The sequence below is a fragment of the Dreissena polymorpha genome, chromosome 3 (assembly GCF_020536995.1).
Source record: "Dreissena polymorpha isolate Duluth1 chromosome 3, UMN_Dpol_1.0, whole genome shotgun sequence".
Classification (NCBI taxonomy): Eukaryota; Metazoa; Mollusca; class Bivalvia; order Myida; family Dreissenidae; genus Dreissena; species Dreissena polymorpha.
Window position 1 is genome coordinate 4,206,785 of NC_068357.1, and position 25,121 is coordinate 4,231,905.

General features: G+C 33.3%; 1 protein-coding gene across 8 annotated transcripts in view; it reads left to right on the forward strand.

Moving 5' to 3' along the window:
• The window catches only part of LOC127872792 (MAP/microtubule affinity-regulating kinase 3-like), an 88,802-nt gene that overhangs the window by 22,911 nt on the left and 40,770 nt on the right, over positions 1–25,121 (forward strand). For all 8 annotated transcript variants that reach the window (XM_052416186.1, XM_052416188.1, XM_052416187.1 and 5 more), the window contains 8 exons: positions 908–961; positions 3,417–3,465; positions 6,560–6,625; positions 11,206–11,276; positions 14,082–14,138; positions 15,987–16,122; positions 23,464–23,564; positions 24,381–24,500. In XM_052416186.1, coding sequence (XP_052272146.1) covers positions 908–961; positions 3,417–3,465; positions 6,560–6,625; positions 11,206–11,276; positions 14,082–14,138; positions 15,987–16,122; positions 23,464–23,564; positions 24,381–24,500 — 654 coding nt within the window. The remainder of the gene's footprint in view (positions 1–907; positions 962–3,416; positions 3,466–6,559; positions 6,626–11,205; positions 11,277–14,081; positions 14,139–15,986; positions 16,123–23,463; positions 23,565–24,380; positions 24,501–25,121) is intronic.

A 25,121-nucleotide genomic window follows, 5' to 3' on the forward strand; every position in this document is an offset into this window, starting at 1 on the left:
TGTTTCTGACAAACACATCTCTTGTTTTTTTCAAACATGGTGAAAAAACACAAATATTTATTTTTATTATTTTATTTTTGAAATACCGTCCAACCATCCCACCTAAGAATCCCCCCCCCCCAAAAAAAAAAAATTTGTTGCATTTTTTTTTGCATTTTTGGAAGATAATGTAATAAATGACCACACCCACACACTATACACCCCTCTCCACTCCACCCCTCCCTCCTTTGTGATTGAAATTGAGATAGGTTCCTAAACCTTTAAAAAGAAAAATAGATGAGCGGTCTGCACCCGCAAGGCGTTGCTCTTGTTTCTTAGAGTTATTACGCACCAAAGAATGTCAATTGACATGTTAAATTTGAAAAAATTAAGTTCAGGAGGGGACACCCCACCTGAAGCCACCCCTATAAGCCCCGTGGCGCCTGAAAAATTTCCTGTGGAAAGCACTGTGATCAGGTGACTTTCAATTATTTTCATGCTCTGCCAGTTGAAGAGGCATTAAGAGTTACATACGGAATACTGTTAGGGCCATCCTTGTTACACATTAAAATCCAGAGGGCGACAATTCTTTTGAGAGAACTGCACGATTTGAAAGATTTACTCTTAGTGGATGGCTTCTTAATAGGTGCGGTTCTATTAATGGAATAAGTAGTTATCAAATCCTCAAAAGCCATAGTATCATTATTACTGCAATCTCCACTTAACCAATAATTTTAAATATTTTCTAATTAAATGCACTTAATTGTTTTGTTTGTAGTAGTTAGGGGGGGGGCACCAGAATCATGGGACTGGGGTCTTGCGACCAGGATAACATCTACTTTTTTGTGTGAATCTAATCATCTTGATCAATGCTTGATATCATTTACAGACTTGTGATAGACTTCATTGTGTGTCTCTCTGCTTTCAGGTTGCCATCAAGATCATAGACAAAACACAACTCAACCCCTCTAGCTTACAAAAGGTAAACACACTTAGCCCTGTACCTTATATGCTAAGTGACATGGTTATTAAAAGGGGACCATTTGCTGAAGAGAGGGTTTAAAAGAGGGTTCACAGCTGATTTAATGTGAAGGGGATACAGATATGCAGAACAATGTGCATATTGCCACAGAAGTTTTAATAATGCCGCTTGTTGATATGGTGTGCTACATGCAGTTTATTTATTGGTTTAACATATTATGCTCATGGTCAATTTAACCCTTTCTCTCTCAGAAACAAAGTGAAAATGTCTATGTGCAAACAGCATAAAACCAGAACAGCCTGCAAGTAACTCACAGTCTGTTCAGGTTTTATGCTGTTTGCTGCTCATTAGTATCTAAGGTTTAAAATGAACCCTTTAAAACTTCAATCTAGTAAGAAAGGTCTTTAATTAAATGTAACTTTCTAAGGGACTACAAATGAGTAAAAAAACGTATCTAAGTGGTAAAGGGTTAATAGACATGCCCTGTGATTGAGCTGTATATTTTGGCAACACTGATTTTTAATACCTATGATATTTTTATCTGGAGTACATTTCCAAGTATGCGTCGACAAGTCTGAATTTAATTTTGTTTGTCAATGAGATAATATTAAAGGAAGATGAATTAGTACTACACATGTAGGTCAGTATTTAGAAACATACTTATGCCTTTACAAATGGTTGAATTAAAAAACAAAAAAATATTAACAATTGGAGCAGTATGTGAAACAATAACATTATTAAAACTGTAAAAGAAGGATTCTTAATAAAATCTTTTTTTTCTCAATTGTGCCCAATGACCTAAAAATTGAAACCGACAATTCATGGTTTCTAAAGGAAGTTTTAATTTTTATGCCCCCAGAACATATGTTCTGGGGGCATATTAAAATGGCACTGTCCGCCAGTCAGTTAGTTAGTTAGTTAGTGAGTTACATGTAGTAACGGCCCTTGAATCATAAAAAATTGCGTTTGCGCTTGAAACATGCTCATACATATAACTTCTATATGGCTTCAGATGTAACCTTCGTATTTGGTATGCATGTGTATACCTTATGAATGTGTATTATCATCTATTTTTATGCCCCCCTTCGAAGAAGAGGGGGTATATTGCTTTGCTCATGTCTGTCGGTCCGTCCACCAGGTGGTTTCCGGATGATAACTCAAGAACGCTTGGGCCTAGGATCATGAAACTTCATAGGTAGATTGATCATGACTCGCAGATGACCCCTATTGATTTTCAGGTCACTAGGTCAAAGGTCAAGGTCACGGTGACCTGGAATAGTAAAATGGTTTCCGGATGATAACTCAAGAGCACATACGCCTAGGATCATGAAACTTCATAGGTAGATTGATCATGACTCACAGATGACCCCTATTGATTTTGAGGTCACTAGGTCAAAGGTCAAGGTCACGGTGACGGAAATAGTGAAATGGTTTCCGGATGACAACTCAAGAATGCATACGCCTAGGGTCATGAAACTTCATCGTTAGATAGATCATGACTCGCAGATGACCCCTATTGATTTTGAGGTTACTAGGTCTAAGGTCAAGGTCACGATGACCCGAAAAAGTAAAATCGTTTCCGGATGATAACTCAAGAACACATACGCCTAGGATCATGAAACTTCATAGGTAGATTGATCATGACTCGCAGATGACCCCTATTGATTTTGAGGTCACTAGGTCAAAGGTCAAGGTCACAGTGACCCGAAATAGTAAAATGGTTTCCGGATGATAACTCAAGAACGCATACGCCTAGGATCATGAAACTCCATTGTTAGATAGATCATGACTCGCAGATGACCCCTATTGATTTTGAGGTCGCTAGGTCAAAGGTCAAGGTCACGGTGACCCAAAATAGTAAAATGGTTTTTGGATGATAACTCAAGAACGCATACGCCTAGGATCATGAAACTTCATAGGTATATTGATCATGACTCGCAGATGAGCCCTTTTGATTTTGAGGTCACTAGGTCAAAGGTAAAGGTCATGGTGACCCGAATTAGTTAAATGGTTTCCGGATGATAACTCAAGAACGCTTACGCCTAGGATCATGAAACTTCATAGGTTCATTGATCATGACTTGCAGATGACCCATATTGATTTTCAGGTCACTAGGTCAAAGGTCAAGGTCACAGTGACAAAAAACGTTTTCACACAATGGCTGCCACTACAACGAGAGGCCCATATGCGGGGCATGCATGTTTTACAAACAGCCCTTGTCCATTTATAATTACTGATGACGTTATATGTACAATGCTTGCAAAGTTATGTGACTGAACAAATTTTAAAAAGTTGATTATTGTTCTATAATGGGTTTTATGAGAAATTAGCTTGTTACAAGTTAAAAAGCTTAAGTTCCTAGAATCAACTAGTATTCAGAATCTCTTGCCATTTATGTTTTATTATTTTATCACAATATTGTGTGGTATGTTATTGTGTCTGCTTTTAATTCCAGTTATTCCGTGAAGTTAGAATAATGAAAATGCTAGATCATCCAAATATAGGTGAGTGTATTTATCAGGAATTGCAAACTTTAAGGCGAACTATCCACAAAGTATCTAGTAATATTTATTAGCAGATTTCCAGACATGCAACTATTTTGCAATTATTCTTTCTCAGTGAAAGTTGACAAATGTCCAAATGCGAACACAAGCAAAAGGCTTCGAAAAATTTATCTACAAAGGTTCAGAGTATTGTTTTTAGGTCACCTGAGCACAATGTGAGCTCTTGGGATCCCGCGTGCGGCGTCAACCTTTGCCTTGTTAACACTCTAGAAGCCACATTTATTGCCAAATCTTCATGAAACCTTGTCAGAAAGATTTGTCCCAATGATATCTTGGATGAGTTTGAAAATGGTTCTGGTTGGTTGAAAAATATGGCCGCCAGGGGCGGGTCATTTTTCCATATGTAAAACCTATAGTTAAACATTGTTAAAACTGTAGAGGCCACATTTATTGTCCGATCTTTATGAAACTTAGTAAGAAGATTTGTCCCAATTATATCTTGTTTAAAATAACACATTTAAAGTAATGATTTAAACATTGTTACATTTGATGTTCTTCCATTATTGATCTGTGTTCAACATAATGCACTAAGCTTTTGAAAGGTTTATTTTATTAAGGAAAAGTGTTTTCAAGGATTTATATCAAATTATTGCAAGTTGCTGCAGGCAGATCTAATGCTTACGATCATTAACATCCTTTCTGCATATTGAATTGAATCTATTCTAGTTTTGAAACATAGATTATTGCTGTTTATTTTTTTACTCAAACAATGAGATAATAGCCCTCCAGTCTTCATTGGGATTATTCCTTAATATTTTGGGATTATGACCTTTGATGTTGAAATTTGGAATTTTATAATCAATTTACTTAAAACTGGGAAATAAGATTATTTTATTATTTATTTACACAAAAAAGAAAATCCTCTACATATCAATAGATATAACAACTTTCAAACTTTTTAATTTTGCACTTAATCAGTTTTTTGTTCAACTTCAAAACATTGTGCATTTTTTTGAATGGATTTTTGAATCAACATGCTTGTTGCCATTGGGAATATGACTTCAATTTCTATATATAGTCGGCCATTACAATTTTTTGCTTAATTAAAAAAACCACTTATCATATGATCCTTGCTCAGGCTAAACAGGTTTGAATGCAGGTGCATAAAGTGTTGCCTCAGGCAAATCAGGGACAACACTTTCTGCTTTTATTGTATTTAACGGTTATATGAAGTCTATTCCTAGCAAAAATCTAGCTGAGGTGGAAAGTATTGTCCCTGATAATACTGCAGATTTCACAGTCTAATCTTTGACAACATTTTACACATTTAAATAACCCCGTACTTCTGCAGCAAGGCTCATATGCAAGAGGAACTGTTGAAGTGAAATTACTTCCTGGAACACACAATCATCATGCAAAAAACATTTTGTACTGTGATTGGATGTTTTAGGATGTAAATTTAAAAGAAAAAAATCTGACAACTAACAGAAAATTGAGAGTATTGTGTCACACCTTCAGGGGAAAAAATATCCACTCTTCCGCTGGTATTGATGGATAAATCTTGAAAGTACATGTGAATTTCCAAAAAGCTCTCGACATACAGGACAAGTGAAAAAAATCTGAGGATGAAACATGTATTTTCTGACCTAGATTTTTTCCTTGAGTAAAGTCCCTTTCTAAAAGCATATTTATTTGGAAGCTAGGAATGTCTAAAAAATATTTTTCCCCTGCACCTTTGTTGAGTTGGTAAATTACTATGATTGGTTCAAAGGAATTACCAAACATAGAATTTTCAACAGTTTTGGAAAAAGTGTCAATCTTTTAAAACCTTTTTTTACCACTAAAACACAAGTCTATGCTTTCAAAAAGCCATGTCTGTTTGCTGACTCAATGCAAGAAATAACTGATTCCATAAATACATTTTGATATTTTTATTTTCCTCTAGGAGTGTTTAACTTTTTATTTGGACATTTTTTTACTGGAAATCTTGCTTGCACTTGAATGGTCATTCAAATATTTGTTTGCAGTATTTTACAGCCATTTTGACCTGGTGCATTTGATCGATAGTGAATTATATAAGAAAAATTGATATCTGTTTGTGTGAGTAAAGCTTAGTCAAATACTTTTAAGCTGTGAATTTTCATCATATATTTTTATGCCCCCCTTCGAAGAAGAGGGGGTATATTGCTTTGCTCATGTCGGTCGGTCGGTCTGTCGGTCGGTCTGTCCGTCCACCAGGTGGTTGTCAGACGATAACTCAAGAACGCTTAGGCCTAGGATCATAAAACTTCATAGGTACATTGAGCATGACTCACAGATGACCCCTATTGATTTTGAGGTCACTAGGTCAAAGGTCAAGGTCACTGTGACCCGAAATAGTAAAATGGTTTCCGGATGATAATTCAAGAACGCTTATGCCTAGGATCATGAAACTTCATAGGTAGATTGATCATGACAAGCAGATGACCCCTATTGAATTTCAGGTCACTAGGTCAAAGGTCAAGGTCACGGTGACCCGAAATAGTAAAATGGTTTCCGGATGATAATTCAAGAACCCTTATGCCTAGGATCATGAAACTTGATAGGTATATTGATCATGACTAGCAGATGACCCCTATAGATTTTGAGGTCACTAGGTCAAAGGTCAAGGTCACGGTGACCCGAAATAGTAAAATGGTTTCCGGATGATAACTCAAGAACGCTTATGCCTAGGATCATGAAACTTGATAGGTACATTGATCATGACTGGCAGATGACCCCTATTGATTTTCAGGTCACTAGGTCAAAGGTCAAGGTCACAGTGACCCGAAATAGTAAAATGGTTTCCTGATGATAACTCAGGAAAGCTTATGGCTAGGATCATGAAACTTCATAGGTACATTGATCATGACTCGCAGATGACCCCTATTGATTTTCAGGTCACTAGGTCAAAGGTCAAGGTCACAGTGACAAAAAACATATTTACAAAATGGCTGTCACTACAACTTAGAGCCCATATGGGGGGCATGCATGTTTTACAAACAGCCCTTGTTATAATTTGAGTTGAATTTGGTATAATGTTTACTGTATGTGTTGTATAAATTTCTGTTTTCAGTGAAATTATTTGAAGTGATAGAAACAGAAAAGACACTTTACTTAGTAATGGAATATGCAAGTGGAGGTGAGTTATATGCTACTACAGGGCCCTCGTTTTGCACTTTTTACAGCGGAATATCGGCGCTTCCCCCATTAAAAAAGTATACTTTTTTCCCCTATTTCAGCTAAAAATTCCCCCTCCAAAAAAAAAAAAAAAAAATATTTTTTTTATATAATTTTTAACCTATGTTGCCAGCTGGTATCGTGCTACAAACTTTTGATTAAATGTATATTAATGTAAATAACATAAAAAAATAGCAATTTTAGGTTTTGAATGGTTGGTGAAAAGATCTAAAATTCCCATTTTCGCCCAAAACAACGCAAAATTACCCCCTCTAAGGGCTCTGGCCCCAATCCCCCAAAGTGTAGCAAAGGCCCTGTACTATTTTGATCTTAGTTTGAATTATGACTCTCACATTATTTTGTCTTAATTTACAAGTCTGAGTCTATGACTTCTATGCAAATTTTGAGTTAAGACAGCAGTGATTTTTTTTTGCCTTAATTTACAGCCTGTGAGTTTTGGAATGGAAAATATAGCACAATAAACCACAATATTGGGAAAAATTAAACATTATAAATATGATCATGAATAACAGTATTCCATTTGTTTATAAGTGCATTTTAAACTGCAATTTTTTAATAAATATTAAATACTAATAAAACCAATTATTGAGTTTATTGGAAAAGTTTGGCCTCTTTTTGGGGTAAAATTTGGTCATAATTTTTGGGGAAAATGTTATTTTTTTGCCATTGGCGAACGGCCTTTAAGAGGCTGTATTTTTTTTGCAAAAAATTAATCGCATACATGTTATGCTAAGTTTGAGTCTTATGATGTAAACAATGTTAGTTAAGTGTTTATTTTTTAGTTTACATATTTTTTTTTGTGCAAAGTTTATGAATATCATGCTAAATGAATATTTTTTGTTTTGAAATGTAATTCTTTTTAATGAAAATTTATCATAAAACTTATTGAACAGGAGGGTTATTTCTCTTTTAAAAATGTGTCTGCAATTATGAATTACCGGTATGAGAAAAAGTGTGTCATATATCTTGTTTATGCTTTAATATAGTCCCTGGATATTTATAAGCAACCGATCTCAAAACGCCTAGTTCCAAATAAAAGTCCTTGTTGATAGTTATTTTAATCTCCACCTTGACATTAAAATGGACAAGTATGCATTTTAAATTCTACTCAAGGTAGGTTTTGTTAGCAGATTTCAGTTGTATAGGATCAATACTGTATGTGTGAAATCAAGTAAAAACAGATAACTCATATCAGTTAAATCGGTCACAAAAATATAGCAATTGATTATGAATTAAACTAAGTCTCTAAGTTCAATTGAAGTCAATCAATAGGGCATTAAGTGTGTCGGTTTTCTTTAAACTTTAGACTTTTGTCTTTTCCTGCTTGTTCTAAGTTGAAAAAATACATTTTTATGATAGAAACTGACACCCTCAAAAACTTGTGAATATACACAGGCAAAATACATGACAACTTTTGGATATCAATTGTAAACATAATTTGGTATTGAGATCAACTCAACACGTAATTTGGTATTGTGAATTTTCAATGTACATAGGAGATATGAATGAAATGCACAGCTGTGGTAAATTGCTGCAGTATATCATATTACTTTTTATGCCCCCCTTCGAAGAAGAGGGGGTATATTGCTTTGCTCATGTCAGTCGGTCGGTCGGTCTGTCGGTCTGTCCGTCCACCAGGTGGTTGTCAGACGATAACTCGAGAACCCTTGGGCCTAGTTTTGAATTTAATTGCTCACCTCTTTATTATGCCCCCCTTCGAAGAAGAGGGGGTATATTGCTTTGCTCATGTCGGTCTGTCGGTCCGTCCACCAGGTGGTTGTCAGACGATAACTCAAGAACGCTTGGGCCTAGGATCATGAAACTTCATAGGTACATTGATCATGACTCGCAGATGACCCCTATTGATTTTGAGGTCACTAGGTCAAAGGTCACGGTGACCTGAAATAGTAAAATGGTTTTTGAATGATTACTCAAGAACGCATACGCCTAGGATCATGAAACTTCATGGGTAGATTGATCATGACTTACAGATGACCCCTATTGAATTTGAGGTCACTAGGTCATAGGTCAAGGTCACGGTGACCCGAAATAGTAAAATGGTTTCCGGATGATAACTCAAGAACGCATACGCCTAGGATCATGAAACTTCATGGGTAGATTGATCATGACTCGCAGATGACCCCTATTGATTTTGAGGTCACTAGGTCAATGGTCAAGGTCACGGTGACCCAAATAGTAAAATGGTTTTCGGATGATAACTCAAGAAAGCATACGCCTAAGATCATGAAACTTCATAGGTAGATTGATCATGGCTTGCAGATGACCCCTATTGATTTTGAGGTCACAAGGTCAAAGGTCAAGGTCACGATGACCCGAAATAGTAAAATGATGTTCCGATGATAACTCAAGAACGCTTTTGCCTAGGATCATGACACTTTATAGGTACATTGATCGTGACCCGCAGATGACCCCTATTGATTTTCAGGTCACTAGGTCAAAGGTCAAGGTCACAGTGACAAAAATCCTATTCACACAATGGCTGCCACTACAACGGACAGCCCATATGGGGGGCATGCATGTTTTACAAACAGCCCTTGTTTTTTATATAAAAAAATATGAAAGAGAGATTATAACTTTATTTACTTTTTTAAATTTAATTGCTCACCTCTTTATTTTTTATATAAAAAAAATATGAGAGATTATAACTTTATTTATAATACAGGATTGGATTTAAACTTTTTTGCAGGATGACTGAAGGATCACTTAATCATGAAATCAACAGGTCCTTCTGAAACTGACATTTTTATGTAACACGTGTAGGAATTAACCCGGATTTAGCTAAAGCATAATGGCATGATGCTCCCCTTACAAATTTATGCCCCACCCTTTTAAAATATGCGTCCATATTTTGTCCCTTTTTCGGATGGCAATGTTCTCATAAATACAGACATATCCAACATGTTTTTTACTTGCTATTAACAATTTTATAGAGTAACAAGTATTGATATTGATAATAACATCACATTCAATTTTTTATAAGGAACATACCTCCAGGAATTAATGCGGAATGGATGTTTCAAACTTTACATATAATTAAAAACTGCACAATTTAGTCGCTTATAATGTCCTAACTTTACTATCCAACTATTTTTTTTACAAAAGAGATCATCCTATATAAATTGTGGTTACACTGCATGGAGTGAAGTAAGATTGGGTATCACGTTTAAACGATGGCGTTTCGTGTTTTGCGCAAAAACGTTTACAAAAACAGTAAACGTTTAAACGACAGTCAATGTCAACATAATCCATTTTAGTTCATTACATTACGATGTTGCAAAACTCATTAAAAGCTGCTGAAAAAGACTCGTATTTGTATCACGTGCGCCAGATGGCCCTTATTCACAGTACGGTAGACATAACAATACACCTGTACGAACTGGACGTCTTGAATATTTAACCTGCATTGGCACGAAGTGCTCGGAAAAAGTTTCCAGCTATTTCTTGCATGATCATGCCCCTAATCGTCTTGAACATTCAACGCGCGTCTGCATGAAGTGCATGAGGAAAATTTCCGGCCGTTTATTCATCGGCATTCATTTTAAATTTAATGAACAGATACTAGTTTTGATGTACATCTTGTTAAGTAAAACAATAAAAAAAAATAAAACCGGTGTACTCTTATTGAAGAAATGTGGGTTAAATACTAATTCATCTTTGTTACAAAATATAACGGCATGTAAGTAGAAAACGCGTAACCCAATGGTTAGACAACGACGAGAACAGTTGGTTTTAATATGATGTCATTGTGCGAATGGGTTATGAACTAAATATAACTTCCGGAAATAATCACTACTTTCAGTTTGGAAATGTGATGGCACTGATGCTTTTAAAACTGACGTATGGATACCGTTTAAACGGTATCGTTTGTTTATTTCATTTCGTTTAAACGTTTAGAAAAATCTGTAAACGTGATACCCTTAGATCACAATACAGAATTTTATTGAAATAATGTTTGCCATATATATAACTTAGAACATTAACAGACACAGACAATTATAAATAAGTAATCTTGATGGTTTGAGTACAGACTAAGTCAGGTAAATTATTCACAGAAACTTGTTTGTCTCCTTTTCAGAAAATAGATTATCCATTGTAAATTTACATTCACTTTTAGAAAAGTTGAAATTATTTATATGAATGTTTCCTAATGTTCACGAGTCAAATTAACCGACATGTTTTTACACATGCTGGATGCGAAAGTCCCATATCCCACAATTCACTTTAGTCATTTACTTCCAAAATATGGCAAAGGTTTTTTTTAAATGAAATTCTTAAAACACATAAAATACTTTCCAGAATTCCAAAATACTGACAGACCAGCAATCTATAATCAGGATTAAGGTGGTCGTTTCTCAATCGTGTAGCCACGGTGTAGCAAACTAATGCTTGTGTCCAACCCAGTATTCAGTCAGTGAATGGCAAATTATCAAATATCTTATATTTTGTTCACATTTCATACCTTTTTCAAAGTGTATTTTCAATGTTTTTATAATTTTTCAGGTGAAGTCTTTGATTATTTAGTTGCTCACGGTAGAATGAAAGAAAAAGAAGCCAGGGCCAAATTCAGACAGGTATTTACTGTTGCTTAATAACATACTTGAACTGTCTATTCTCTATATCTGGAAAATCCCGTTGCATTAAATACACTTTAAACTAGTGGTTTATTAATGAAAATAAATTCAGTGTATAATTTTTCACCAGTTATTAAAGAACAATTTGGGCTTCTTATGGGTCGAAACTAAGTCATGAGGCATTTTGTAGGGTTATTTTATACCCAAGTGTCAAGAATGACACATGATTGTTAATTGACTGTTAAAACGGTGTTGCAAATATCATTTTGATTCGAAAACGATTTGACAAGTATTAATAAGTACTGCTCAACTGGGCACAAATTGTTCTAGGTGAGCTATTGTGATCACCCAATGTGCAGCTTCTGTCTTATTGATGAAACTTAGTCAGAAAGTTTATCTGGGCAATATCTGGGTCACATATTGTTGATAATTTGCGGCTTCATGCATAGTTTAAAATTTGAAATGTTGACAAATATCTGCAGTTTAACTTGTTTAAGAAGTCATATTTACTTGACATTGATAATCAGATCACATATCATGATTATATTAATATAATATTTTAAAACTTGGTGATGTTAAAATTGGAAATTGCATAGCTTACATTACATTGAAAATAATTGATAGAAAGTTTTCTTTCCACCTGGTAACTTTAAAACGGGACACTATTTAAATTTTCAGTTAATTGAGCATTGATAATTCCACCACTAAATTTCAAGGAGGTGAATAATTTAAAATCTCATTAACTGCATGTTGGAGGTATAAATGCAGCATCTGTGTCTGCTCTAACGTAATTGATTCATTATTCCCTGACATGAAGTCTGTTTACTTCCCTGATGTTCTTTACTGCAGGAAAATAGTGTAAGAACATTGCCTAAGCTAAAGTAAATATCTTGCCAAACAAGAAGCTATCAACCTTAATGGTTGTTTATAACATCAATCTTTAGAGCAGACTTTTTGCACAAGGTATCCAATCATGCTGTTGTCCAAGTTATTTACATTCATTGCATCTTGCTTAGTGGACTCAATATGTATATCAATAAAAGACAAAGTGAAGTATTATAGTTATTTATAAATGAATATCTGAGTTGTAAGTAACAAAAAATCAGAATCCTTTGTTGTTGAGTACTAATATAGTTTAATATTTAATTAAATGTATAAGTTCTCCTTTCCTCAGGTAAATGTTTTACCAAGTAATGCAAGCAAGTAGTCTAGGTGTATTGTGACAAGATATGATATGTCCAGTAGATAGCTATAGATTCCTGGTAACTTCAGCTATTTAGAAACATAAAAACCCTTGATTTTCCATAAGGTATTTGATTGGTGCTGGGATTTGGGATGTTTTTCTGTGTGAACACATACTTATCATGGCTTATAACATGATATATACTGAAACTAGGAGAATTCTGCCTGTAGATGCTAATATAGTTAGCACATTTGATTCTGATATATCCCTGCCTGCTGTTCATTAAATCCTAGCTTAGCAAGCACTTCATTGGGAAAGCAGACCTAGTTTTATCAACAGGAGTCTTTCTGAGGAAGCTTGTACAAATCATAAAAAGCTCTTTGTATTGATCTCCAAGTTTATAGGTAGAGTATGACTGTGTGTGTTTGTTCCAGTTTCCATTTAACAGTGCTGCTGTGTACTGTATCTTGAGCAAAAAATGTGGAGCCTGAAAATGTCAGACACACTTGTTATAATGTCAGACACACTTGTTATAATGTCAGACACACTTGTTATAATGTCAGACACACTTGTTGTTGGGTTGTGTAAATTAGTTGGATATGTAACATAGCTTTGATGAAGTTACATTGCACATTGCAACAGAATAATGGAAAATAATGAAGTTTAGGAACCTAAATTAAAATTATATGTAATTTCTTCTTGGACCTTTTTAATGATAATCACAGTTCACTTTTAATGATTTATTTAGATCCTCCTGTAAAGTGAAAAATAAACGTTAACCCCCAAAAAGCATAAATTTGTTGTTAACAAAAACATGAAATTTTAATATCAATTGTATTTTCAGTCATTGATGCTTTGTTTTTTTATTGGCTGTTTGTGCCCAGTGTTGTTGTTTTTTGTCAAATTTGGGACCAAAATCTGGCCTCATTCCCTATTACAAAAAGTACTTTTTTCCCCCAAAGACTTCCTAAAATTCCCAATTGAAGGATGCCATATCGCATCTAGCTCAATTAGCTGAACCTAAGTATAATATAATATTGAAAACACTTACTTTCAATACTTAAGTATTTGTTTGCAAAAAAACAACCACTTCCTATTTGTAGTCAAATGGATTTTTTTAACAATCCAAAGGGCCCCAAAAAACATTCCTAAATTGGTAAAAAAATAAACAATGGCGCCCTTAGTAAGGTTCTTATAGCAAAATCAATCAGCTGTGCACTGAATCTCTTATGCAAAATTATCATCAATTGTTAGGAGGCACAATAACAAAAATCTTGCCACAGTTTACTTGACACTATGTGGAGCATTTCCTATGCACAATCATTTAAGATTCTGAATAACTGGGGGTTGGTTTTGTTTGTCCTGGGATAATAAAAGATGAATTAAAAGAATATTATCACAACTTAAATTAAATTATGAATACAAAATTTAATACAAATTTATGGGTGGCAAAACAAAAAATGCCATTGTTCGAAAAATCATTATCATGTTATTTGTGGTTACTAAATTGAATGATCAATTTGTTAGAAAATCAGCTCATCATACAGTACATGTTTCATTGTTTTACCGGTATTTATACTGAAGCCATGACTATTTCTGACTTATTATTATGTGCATTTCAGATCATATCAGCCGTTCAGTATTGTCACCAGAAGAACATTGTACACAGAGATCTGAAGGTGAGTCTTTAAGTGTGACACACTGGGGTGTGAGACGCTGCGGTGTGAGACACTGGGATGTGAGGCACTGGGATGTGAGACACTGGGGTGTGAGACACTGGGGTGTGAGACACTGGGGTGTGAGACACTGGGGTGTGAGACACTGGGATGTGAGACACTGGGGTGTGAGACACTGGGGTGTGAGACACTGGGGTGTGAGACACTGGTGTATCTTATACAGAAGTGAGCTGTGCTCTGGGAAAAACAGGCTAGATGTATTTGGGTATTGTTCCAGATTAGCCTGTTAAGTCTGCAATGGCTAGTCAGGGACAACACTTTCCCCTTGTATGGAATTTTTTTGTTTAAAGAAGTTTCTTCAAAATGTAAGAGTATTCTAGGCAGAAAGGGCAGTCGTCCCTGATAAGCAAGTCTCTGATTAGCCAGTGCTGATGATACTTTACCCCCAAGCACACACATCCTGGTTGAACCAGGTACACCATATCAAAAGGCAGAGGCACACATTTGTGAAAATGAACGCCTGGTCACAACTTTTGATTATGATTTTTACCCTTCATGGAAGGGGCATTTGAAAGTCACTCTGTTAATTGGTTAAAGTGTTGTAAGGTTGTGGGGAAAACTACCTCCACATTTCTCAAGAGTATAAATTGGCACTTATAATTATTATGTCATCACCTTCCTGAGTTATTTGCCACTGAACTTAGCTGACACAGCAGTGTACTTGGTCACAATTTTATGTGACAAAGCTCTAGTTTGCAAAGATGATAACATGTCTAACCACTCCAACAGTAATCTTACTCCTCCATTCCCAGATCCTGACATGTAGGGCATAGTTTGGTCATTTTTGGGGTAGAAGTTAGTGGCTATTTTCACTAGCCAATATTGCAAACACAAAAGCCATCTTTGAAAACTAAATGAATTGCCTGTGTTTCCTTTGAAAAGGATTTAATTATTATTTTTTATCCTCCCCCAAAATTTATTTTGGGGGGAGCATATAGTCGCCATTTCGTCTGTCCGTCCGTGCACAATTTTTGTCCGCGCTATTTCTCAGCAACTAATGACAGGATTTCAATAAAACTTTATGGGAAGCGTCACTACCAAGAGGAGATGTGCATATTATCAGCGGGTTTTGGTCGGATGATTTTTCACAGAGTTATGGCCCTTTGAAATTTTCCATTAACTGTACATATAGTGCAATTCTTGTCCGGGCTATTTCTCAGCAACTAATGACCGGAATTCAATGAAACTTTATGGAAAGCTTCACTACCAAGAGGAGATGTGCATATTATCAGGGGGTTCTGGTCGGATGATTTTTCTCAGAGTTATGGCCCTTTGAAATTTTCCATTAACTGTACATATAGTGCAATTCTTGTCCGGGCTATTTCCCAGCAACTAATGACCGGAATTCAATGAAACTTTATGGGAAGCTTCACTACCAACAGGAGATGTGCACAATATCAGCGTGTTCTGGTCGGATGATTTTTCACAGAGTTATGGCCCTTTGAAATTTTCTATAAAAAAATTCTTGTCCCCCCAACTACTGTGCCCTCAAGACGTTTCCTTTTATCTGAATATATAGTGCAATATTGTGACAAAAAACAAATGTGGGGAGCATCACCCGTCTCCGACGGTTTCTTGATTATGATGAATGAGATATTTGTTATTTTAAGTAAACAAACAAATATTCTTAATATTTCCACTGGTAGAGACGCAGGCCCTATTATCCCAGAACTGTGAGTACGCTGTGACATGCTGATCTTTAGCAAATGCACATAGCCTTATTTTCCTTGCGTATTGAGTGAGTTGTCATTTGTGGGCAGATGAGAATACTAAGATCTTGTTGATTTCCAGGCTGAGAATCTGCTTCTGGATGCTGATATGAACATCAAGATAGCAGACTTTGGCTTCAGCAACGAGTTTGTGCCCGGTAACAAGCTGGACACTTTCTGCGGGAGTCCACCGTACGCTGCCCCCGAACTGTTCCAGGGTAGGTTGACAATCACCACCCACTACTGCAAACATTCTTATGCTTACCTGAAATAGTAAATCAATGAAAGTTCAATCACAACATTTGATAATCTGCAAGGAATGTGGATTGGTGTGTGCTTTGTTTTTTTCTTATAACAGGATTGTAAAATTCCACAGACCTGTTCAATTGGGGACTTGCATTTTTTGGTCATGGCAAAAAGGATAACAAACACAGTTTACCTAATGCTTTGTCTCTCTCAATTAAGTCAATATTTTTATGATTTTATGAAATATCTTTTTTGACTTACTTCAATAGAAGAAACAAAGCAAATATTTTGAATAAAAAAAAAGCATAGTAATGATGAGCATTTAAATAATGTAGGTAATAAATAATAATTTTCCCCACATTACCGAGAGCATATCCTCCACACCTCTCAGGTCTCTGTCTGCTACCCAGTAAGGGTCCTTGTTTCTGCTACAAGCCTGACAAGAAACCAGTCTGTTAGTGTTGTGGGTGTATGGTCTCCCAGTGAGAACCAGTCTAGGATTTATTGGCGGTTAAATTGGGTCTACTAGTGCGAAGAACATATCAGTGGATGAGCAGGAAATTCATGTATATCTTTGCCATTTCTTTATCAGATAAGGTAATTTTACAACAACCCCTAGATATGTTCCTTGTTGTTATTTCATGCTATTTTATGGTCTTTTTGCCTTTACAACTTCGACTTTGATATTAATTTTAGGCATGATCTAATTGCAGCTGACACAGTATTTGCAATGATGGTCTTTCATGGTGCTACAAATAGCTTGCCTTGACAGTCATATTTCAGTCCTTTGGTGACATTACAGATGTTGTATTCTAATGGATGGTTGCAGTGTTGTTTACATGTCTATTGGGAGTTATACGAGTCTGAAGTTATTAGTCTCGAGTAAATTTATTTTTTGTTAACATTTATTTGCAGTTTGAGTATAATAAATATTACTGAAATTGAAACCATGAAAACACTTGCAGCTTGTACAAAACAATTCACAAGATTTTGCTTCAAATGTGAAGGTCACTTTGCTTTAAAGGCATTGCTCTTCAGTTGAAACATTGAACAAATTAACTTACGTCAGTACAGATTACAAACTTGTTTCTGAAAGATAATTTTTTTTTTTTTTTTTTTTTTTTTTTTTTTTTTTTTTTTTTTTTTTTTTTTTTTTTTTTTTTTTTTTTTTTTTTTTTTTTTTTTTTTTTTTTTTTTTTTTTTTTATAGCAATTTGGTAATTAAATTCAAACATACATTCATATACAATTATAATTGAGTTATAGTACAAGTATGTAACAACAACAACATACACTAGTTTGTTCAATACAAACTAAATTAGTGTTGAATATAAGTATGTACATATCATTTAACATAAAAAATTGCACATTAGAAAAAAAAAAAAATTAGTATGGGTGCTGAATTGCATTATATACGCAAGCTGATAATGCAGAGTTTACAAGAACAACAAAACAAATTCATATGTATTAGTTGAATTATGTGTTATGGTTAGTTATGTCATTATATGTGATGTCAGTAAATATTTTCACAAGGGACCATATTTTTAATTCTTCATCTGATTTAATTGTGCTTTTGTAAATTTCAAAAGTTTGTTTCATTCTGTTTACAAGTCCGTACTTTGAGGGGATTCTGTTTTTTCTTTGACAATGAAAGATATACCGTTTAAGCTCTAGGCAAACTATATTTAAATCATTCATTTTTGGATTAATAATTCCAAGTACTAGATCCTGACATGTAATGGGAATATGTATGCTTGGTCTACTTCTACGAACAATATCAACAACAAATTTAATAATTTCTTGGGTATATGGACAGTTCCAGAACAAGTGAATTATATTTTCAACTTCCAAATTACAGAATGTACATAGATTATTTGTAGCAATTTTCATTTTGAACATTAGGGATTTTGTTCCCAATATTCTGTGGACTATTCTGTACTGGAGCCATCTGATATATGTTTCCTTAGTTAGATTGAAAACAAGTCCATGCACTTTTTTCCAATCAATATTTAAAAATTCTGAGTTCCATTTAGTGTTACAAGCTGGAATGTCATTGTTTTGAATTAATGTTTTATAAATATGTTTCTCTTCTTTCGGACTGGTTAATATTTTTTTTATGTAAGTTGGTAATATGGGTCCTTTAGTGTTTTTGTCAAAATTTGGCAGGTCTTCAAATTTGTCAATGTATTTCTTTATTACGTTTATTAATCCTTGGTACAATAGGAAGTTTACATTTGTTCCAAGTTGTGTATCCAAAGATTCTTTGGAAATGAAGCAGTTTCTTTCTATCATTATGTCTCTCACAAACCGAATGCCTCTTTCATATAGACATTTAATATAGATAAAGCTATTGCTAATTTTAAAATTATGATTATAAAAAAGAGGCATATCTAAAATATCATCACAATTTAATATTGGCAGCTTTTCAATATACAATATATAGTTTTTCAAAACATCAAGCCAAAATTTATTTCTCAAGTGTAAACATATTTTTTCGGCATACATTTTACCAGTATTGAATAATATTTTAAAATCTATTAACGATTTAGCCAGTGCATAACAATTTCCTTCTCCTGACACTATTCTTTTAAGCCATGTTATTTTCATGTAATTTTCAAAAGAACATATATCTATCATATTTAATCCACCTTCATTATAATCTTTAACAATTACTGTTTTTTTAATTTTGCTCGGTCCTGCCCAAATGAAGTCATAAAAGTATTGATTTATTGTTTTCATAGTGTCTACGCTTGGAGTTGGTAGTGATACAAATAGATGAATAAGTAAAGGTAGAAATAATGATTTAACAATGGTTATCTTTCCTAGAGGAGTAATATTTCTGCGATTCCAATGACTTATTGATCTTTTAATACTTTCGATTTTGTTTTCAAAATTTGTCATTACCATTTTGTCTAAATTAATATCAAACATTATTCCAAGAACCTTAAAGGTAGTAGCTCCCCATGTCAGTTTGTATTTAGTTTTTATTGATCTAGTACTATATTTCATAGAGCCTATCCAAATTAAATTAGTTTTTTCATAGTTTATGTTAAGTCCAGAGTATAATGAAAATTCATGAAGCATATCTAATGTAGAATTAAGAGATGATTCTGATCCGTCCAGAAATAAAGATGTATCATCCGCAAATTGTGATATTTTATATTGTAGGTCATTTATAGTTATACCTTTAATTTCTTTGCTTTCCCTTATTTTAATAGCAAGAATTTCTGCACAAATAATAAAAATGTAAGCGCTGATTGGGTCTCCTTGACGACATCCCCTTTCTATACAAAAAGTATCTGACAAGAATCCATTTATTTGTATGGAGGCCATGGTATTATACAAGAACATAAATATCCATTTTTGAAACATTGGTCCGAAATTAAAAAATCTAATAGTTGTTTCTATAAACTGGAAGGACAAAGTATCGAACGCTTTTTCAAAGTCGATTGTCATAAGTAACCCAGGTAAATTATTATCTTCAGCATATTTCAATATATCGTAAAGTTATCTGGTGTTTTCACCAATAAATCGACCTTTAATGAAACCTGTCTGATCTTTGGAAATTAAAATATCAAGTACTGTCTTTAATCTATTTGAAATGGAACCCGATGCTAGTTTGTAAACTACATTTAATAATGTCAATGGTCGTAAGTTTTTCAGGTAACATCTCGGTTTGTTTTCTTTTGGAACACAAGTAATAATTCCATGTTTTTGTGTTATGGACAAGGAATTTGTAATAAAAGCATAATTTAGACTTCTCACTATGAAGTGGCCTAACTTACTCCAAAAAACCTTAAAGAATTCCGCAGTGAATCCATCAGAACCTGGACTTTTATCATGTTTCATATTTTTAAGTGTTATTGATACTTCTTCAATATTCAGCAGTCCTTCTAATGAGTCAGATTGCACTTTATTTAATTTAGGTATATTAATATTACATAGATCAGCATTAATATCGTATTTTATTTCGTTGTCATTTTTATTGTATAATGTTTTATAAAATGAAACAGCTTCTTTTAAAATATCGTTTTGCTCTGTTAACTTAGCCCCGTTTTCTAATTCAATAAAAGGTATAGACTTATTTGTATAATGATTAGATTCGAGCGAGCAAAAGTATTTTGTGGGTTTTTCTCCATCTTCCATCCATTTAGCTCTAGAACGAATAAGAGATCCTTTAAGTTTACTTTCCCTCACATTTTCTAATTCATTTTGTAGCTCACGGAGTTGGTCAGAATTAGTTTCAGTTAATGATTTTTGAAGTATATCAATTTTCTTAATTAGATTTGATTCATGGTTTTTGTTCTGTTTAGCTTTATATGATGAAAAAGAAATAGTTTTTCCTCTTATTTCCATAAGTAATGTTTCAAGAAATAATTGGTCATTGATGACAAACTGTATGGTGCTATTGTGAATATTTTCTATGTTTTCTATGTTGTAGATAGGTATACAGTACTGTAGTTTAATATTTTCTATCAAAGTATTAATGCAGTTTAAATAGTCAATGTCCTTTAAGAGTGAATTGTTGAATTTCCATAGCCCTTTTCCATGTGCTACATCCTCAAAAATTATTTCTAGGTCAATGATGGAATGATCTGACTTATAACATGAATCAATAGTAGATTTTCTAATTTTGGATGACAGATTATTTGAAGTAAGGAAAAAATCAAGTCTAGCCTGTTGTAATGGTGTTAACCGTCTCCATGTATATTGTTGGATAGTGCCATTTAGATATCTGAAAGTATCAATTATATTGTTATCTCTTATAATAGATTGCAGTGTATTTCTTGCATTTTTATTATTGTTAATGGATGCATAATTTTGATAATCCAAGTTTACATCTAATACACAATTAAAGTCTCCACATATTATATATTTATCAGTATTAAAATCTGTTATTTTTTTAAAGAGGTCTGTAAAAAAAGTGGGCGTATCTTTATTGGGCCCGTATAATGTACATAAGGTAAAACTGTTTGTCATATATGTCAAATCTAAAAGTAAGTAGTTTCCAAGAGAGTCATTTTCAATTTTATTCACTGTGATTGGTAAGTTTTTTTTAAACAAAACGCAAATTCCTCTTGAATTTGATTGCCCAAAACTAAAAAAACAGTCTCCATCCCATTCTGAATATATTCTATTTTTCATATCAGGAGTAAAATGACAGTCTTGGAGACAATAAATGTGTGCTTGTTTTGTTTTTAAAAAATCAAAGACATCTCTACGTTTTTTAGTGTTATTTAGGCCCCTACAGTTGTATGAGATTAATTTTAGATTATCCATGGTTATACCAATGACAAAAGTGCTTTAACATATGAATCATAAAACAGGTATCTTTGCATAATGTATAAAATACAATAATCATAACTTTTAAATTCTGCATTTTGGAGCACAAACAATTCAGCAAATTCAACACAAACATATAATATATGAACAAAAGAACAAAATGTACAAAAGGAGGCTTAATGTATAATGAATGATTGTGGTTACAATCAAACATATGGACTTATTTACATCAAAAATACATAATTTTACAACATATGTAGATTTGTTTACATGATATTATTTTGGTGGTGTATTCCTTATGGTGAACATTAAAAGGGAAGAGTGACAAAAAAATCTTCATGATTCACACAAACAAACCTGAATGCAATAGATTTTGATGGTCATTTAATTCTGCATGCTTTTCAGAATTTTTTTATTTTAATATTTAAAACATTATGCAATAAAATAAAAATAAGAGCTAAGTTTATCTAGACATATTTTTTTTTATAAAATCTACATCTACACATGCTTACTACAACAAAAAAACATATGTGTTTAACATGTTAATAAAACCAGGTACAAAAATATCCCTGATAGAATAAGAATTTTCATTAACATTCATATTTTATATATAACTAAATAGGTTTTGACAAGGAAGTTAAATTTATCTAAACATGTTTTTTTTGCAAAATTTACATCTACACATGCTTATTACAAACAAAAACATAATAATTATGTGTTTAACATATAGTTAAAGCTAAGTACAAAAACATCCCTGATAAAAAAATCTACATCTACACATGTTTATTACAACAAAAACATAATATGTGTTTAACATATAATCAAAACAAGGTACAAAGCATTCCTGATAGAATAAGAATTTTCATTAACGTTCATATTTAATAGATTACCAAATAGTTTTTGACTAAGAAAGTTTAATTTATCTAAACATGTTTTATTACAAAATCTAGACATGCTTATTACGAACGTAAACATAATAATTATGTGTTTTACATATAATTAAAGCAAGGTACAAAAACATCCCTGATAAATAAAGGGTTGTCATCTGAAAGATAATAGTATTATTATATAATGGTGTTTAAACATTGGCCATGAGACAGAAATAATATTGACATTTTTAAAGTGGGTGCGGAAGTAAAGAGGTTATTTATTAATTTCAGTGTATAATCGAATGTTATTTCACTGACGGTTGTAAAAGAAAACATTAAATTGTTTAAAATAAATATTTTATCATACACTGAAAGCAACATATTTTGTTTTAAGTCTATATTTTAGAACAATAAAATAAAATTGTGAAACAACCTTTAACATCATATGTTTGTGTATAATAACATCATCATAATATATGGTAACAGCATCATAAATGAGTATGGTGTTAAAAAGTGGTATATATGCACAGTTGTAGCCAAACAAATATTTCAGTTGATATTTTTCATGGATGTTTGCTCATAACCATGTTGATGAATATTCAAACACATTTTCATTTATCAGGAAATAACTTACACTGGTAAACAAATGTAATTGATAGGAAAATATGGCAATTCTTCTAATATTTTCACATGATGAAAAATGTAAAATCTTATACTTTTTACAGTTAATTTTCTTTCGTCAAAAAATATGTTCCACTGAAATGCATATAATAAAATGGGATATGCCCTTATTCCCCTCAAAAGGAACATTTTCATTATGATATCTGGTTGATTGAAGTGTAAATGTTTTAAAAGGGATTTTTAAAACGCATTTAGAAGCTTCAAAAAATTCAATTTGCATAAACAGGCTTCACATGATTTCAAGAACATTTATTATGATTACTCTTTGCATTCTTTTGCATGGTAATATTATACATTGTCCTTATGGGGACTGCACTTGCTGACTGAAGTGCATGTTTTTCCTCTAAGCAAGAAACAACTTAAAGCACAGAACCTGTTTGATGGGTTTTTAATCTTGATTAGGCTTATGTTTGTTCAATGTACTTTTATGCCGACCCCAAAACGAAAACATGTTATGTCTTTGAATGTTGTTTGTTTGCAGGGAAGAAGTATGATGGTCCAGAGGTGGATGTATGGAGCTTAGGGGTCATACTCTATACACTAGTCAGTGGATCTCTACCATTTGATGGCCAAAATTTGAAGGTGAGAACCAGCAATTATACCCAGAAAGAGTTGTGCATGCACAGCTCTATATGAGCCACAATAAAAAAAAAACTGGCCTTAATGCATGTGCACAAAGTGTCCTCATATATTAGCCTGTGCAGTCTGCTCAAACTGGCCTTAATGCATGTGCACAAAGTGTCCTGGTATATTAGCCTGTGCAGTCTGCTCAAACTCATCATGGACAACTTTTTCTGCTTTTATGGAATTTTTCATTTTAAGGATGTCTAGTCTAAATCTGTTTAGGCAGAAAGTGATGTCCCTGATAAGCCTGTGCAGACTGCACAGGCTAATCTGGGACTTTACTTTACCCTCATACATTAAGACCAGTTTTCCCTAAACAAAGTCCATATAACTATTGAAATTATTGGTGTCTTAGAAGCAAGTTTGATTTGATTATGGTTGCGTCAGGAATTTTAATCTCAAGTATGATTGCCAATTAAAAACTAATAATAGTGAAACACTGAATATTTCGGGCATTAATCAGATTTAATACAAATTGACAGTTTTATGTTGGTAAAAACATTCTTATTTAATTGGTGCTTTTCCATTAGTATTTAAGAAAAAATGAATCGAAGGATGCTATTCTTGGTTGATGGTAAGATTTTTAGTTAATTATGTTGAAGAGTCATAGTATTATGAGGTCCTTTTTTAGGGGACTTACAGAAAGGCTCCCTTACAGAGGGGCAGTAATCAGGAATAGCTCTTAAACTGCAATCTTGCACATATATATGTTGGATCCTTAAGGATATATGGTTTATTTTCATGCGGTACATATTGATTATTTTTCTTTTTCAGGAATTGAGAGAACGGGTTTTACGTGGAAAATATAGAATTCCTTTTTACATGTCAACTGACTGTGAAAGTTTGTTGAAACGTTTTTTAGTGTTAAATCCAACAAAAAGAGCCAGTTTAGAGGTGAGCTTTTTTATTGTTTTAATGACAAAAGTTGATAAAGAACTTGTTAACACATTGTATGAGGTATAAAGCATCTACACTTGACAGGACCAGTTTATGAGAGAATTACATGCATGTTCTTCTGTGACTACTATCTTCAGAAAGATATATTTTGTAAAGTCAAGGTATTAACATTTCATATCTGTTTTTATAATGCAAATTATTAAAACATTGTTTTTGAACTTATGTTTGCTAGTAGTGAATGAGTATTTTGGATATGCAATTCAAGTATTAATTTTTGTTCATTTTATATGAAAATTGGCTTTGCCAAACAGAGTATGCATTGAATATTTAGCAACTGAAATAAGATGTGAGTGTGAAACTACGGTATCTGACAACATTTTTGGTATGAGATACAATAGTTTCACCATTGCCAGTTTAATATAACATTGCATTCCCTGCTTAAGAATTTCTAATGCAGTTTCTCTTAACAGGTTACATATCTGCTATAATCATCATTTCATATTCACTACTTTTTTAATGTGCTCCATCCATGTTTTGTTCAGGGGTTGATTAATTTAACATCCAGGTTGGTGGGTTTTTGATTGACAACTCTTAATGGTACTTACATAATTAGTTGTT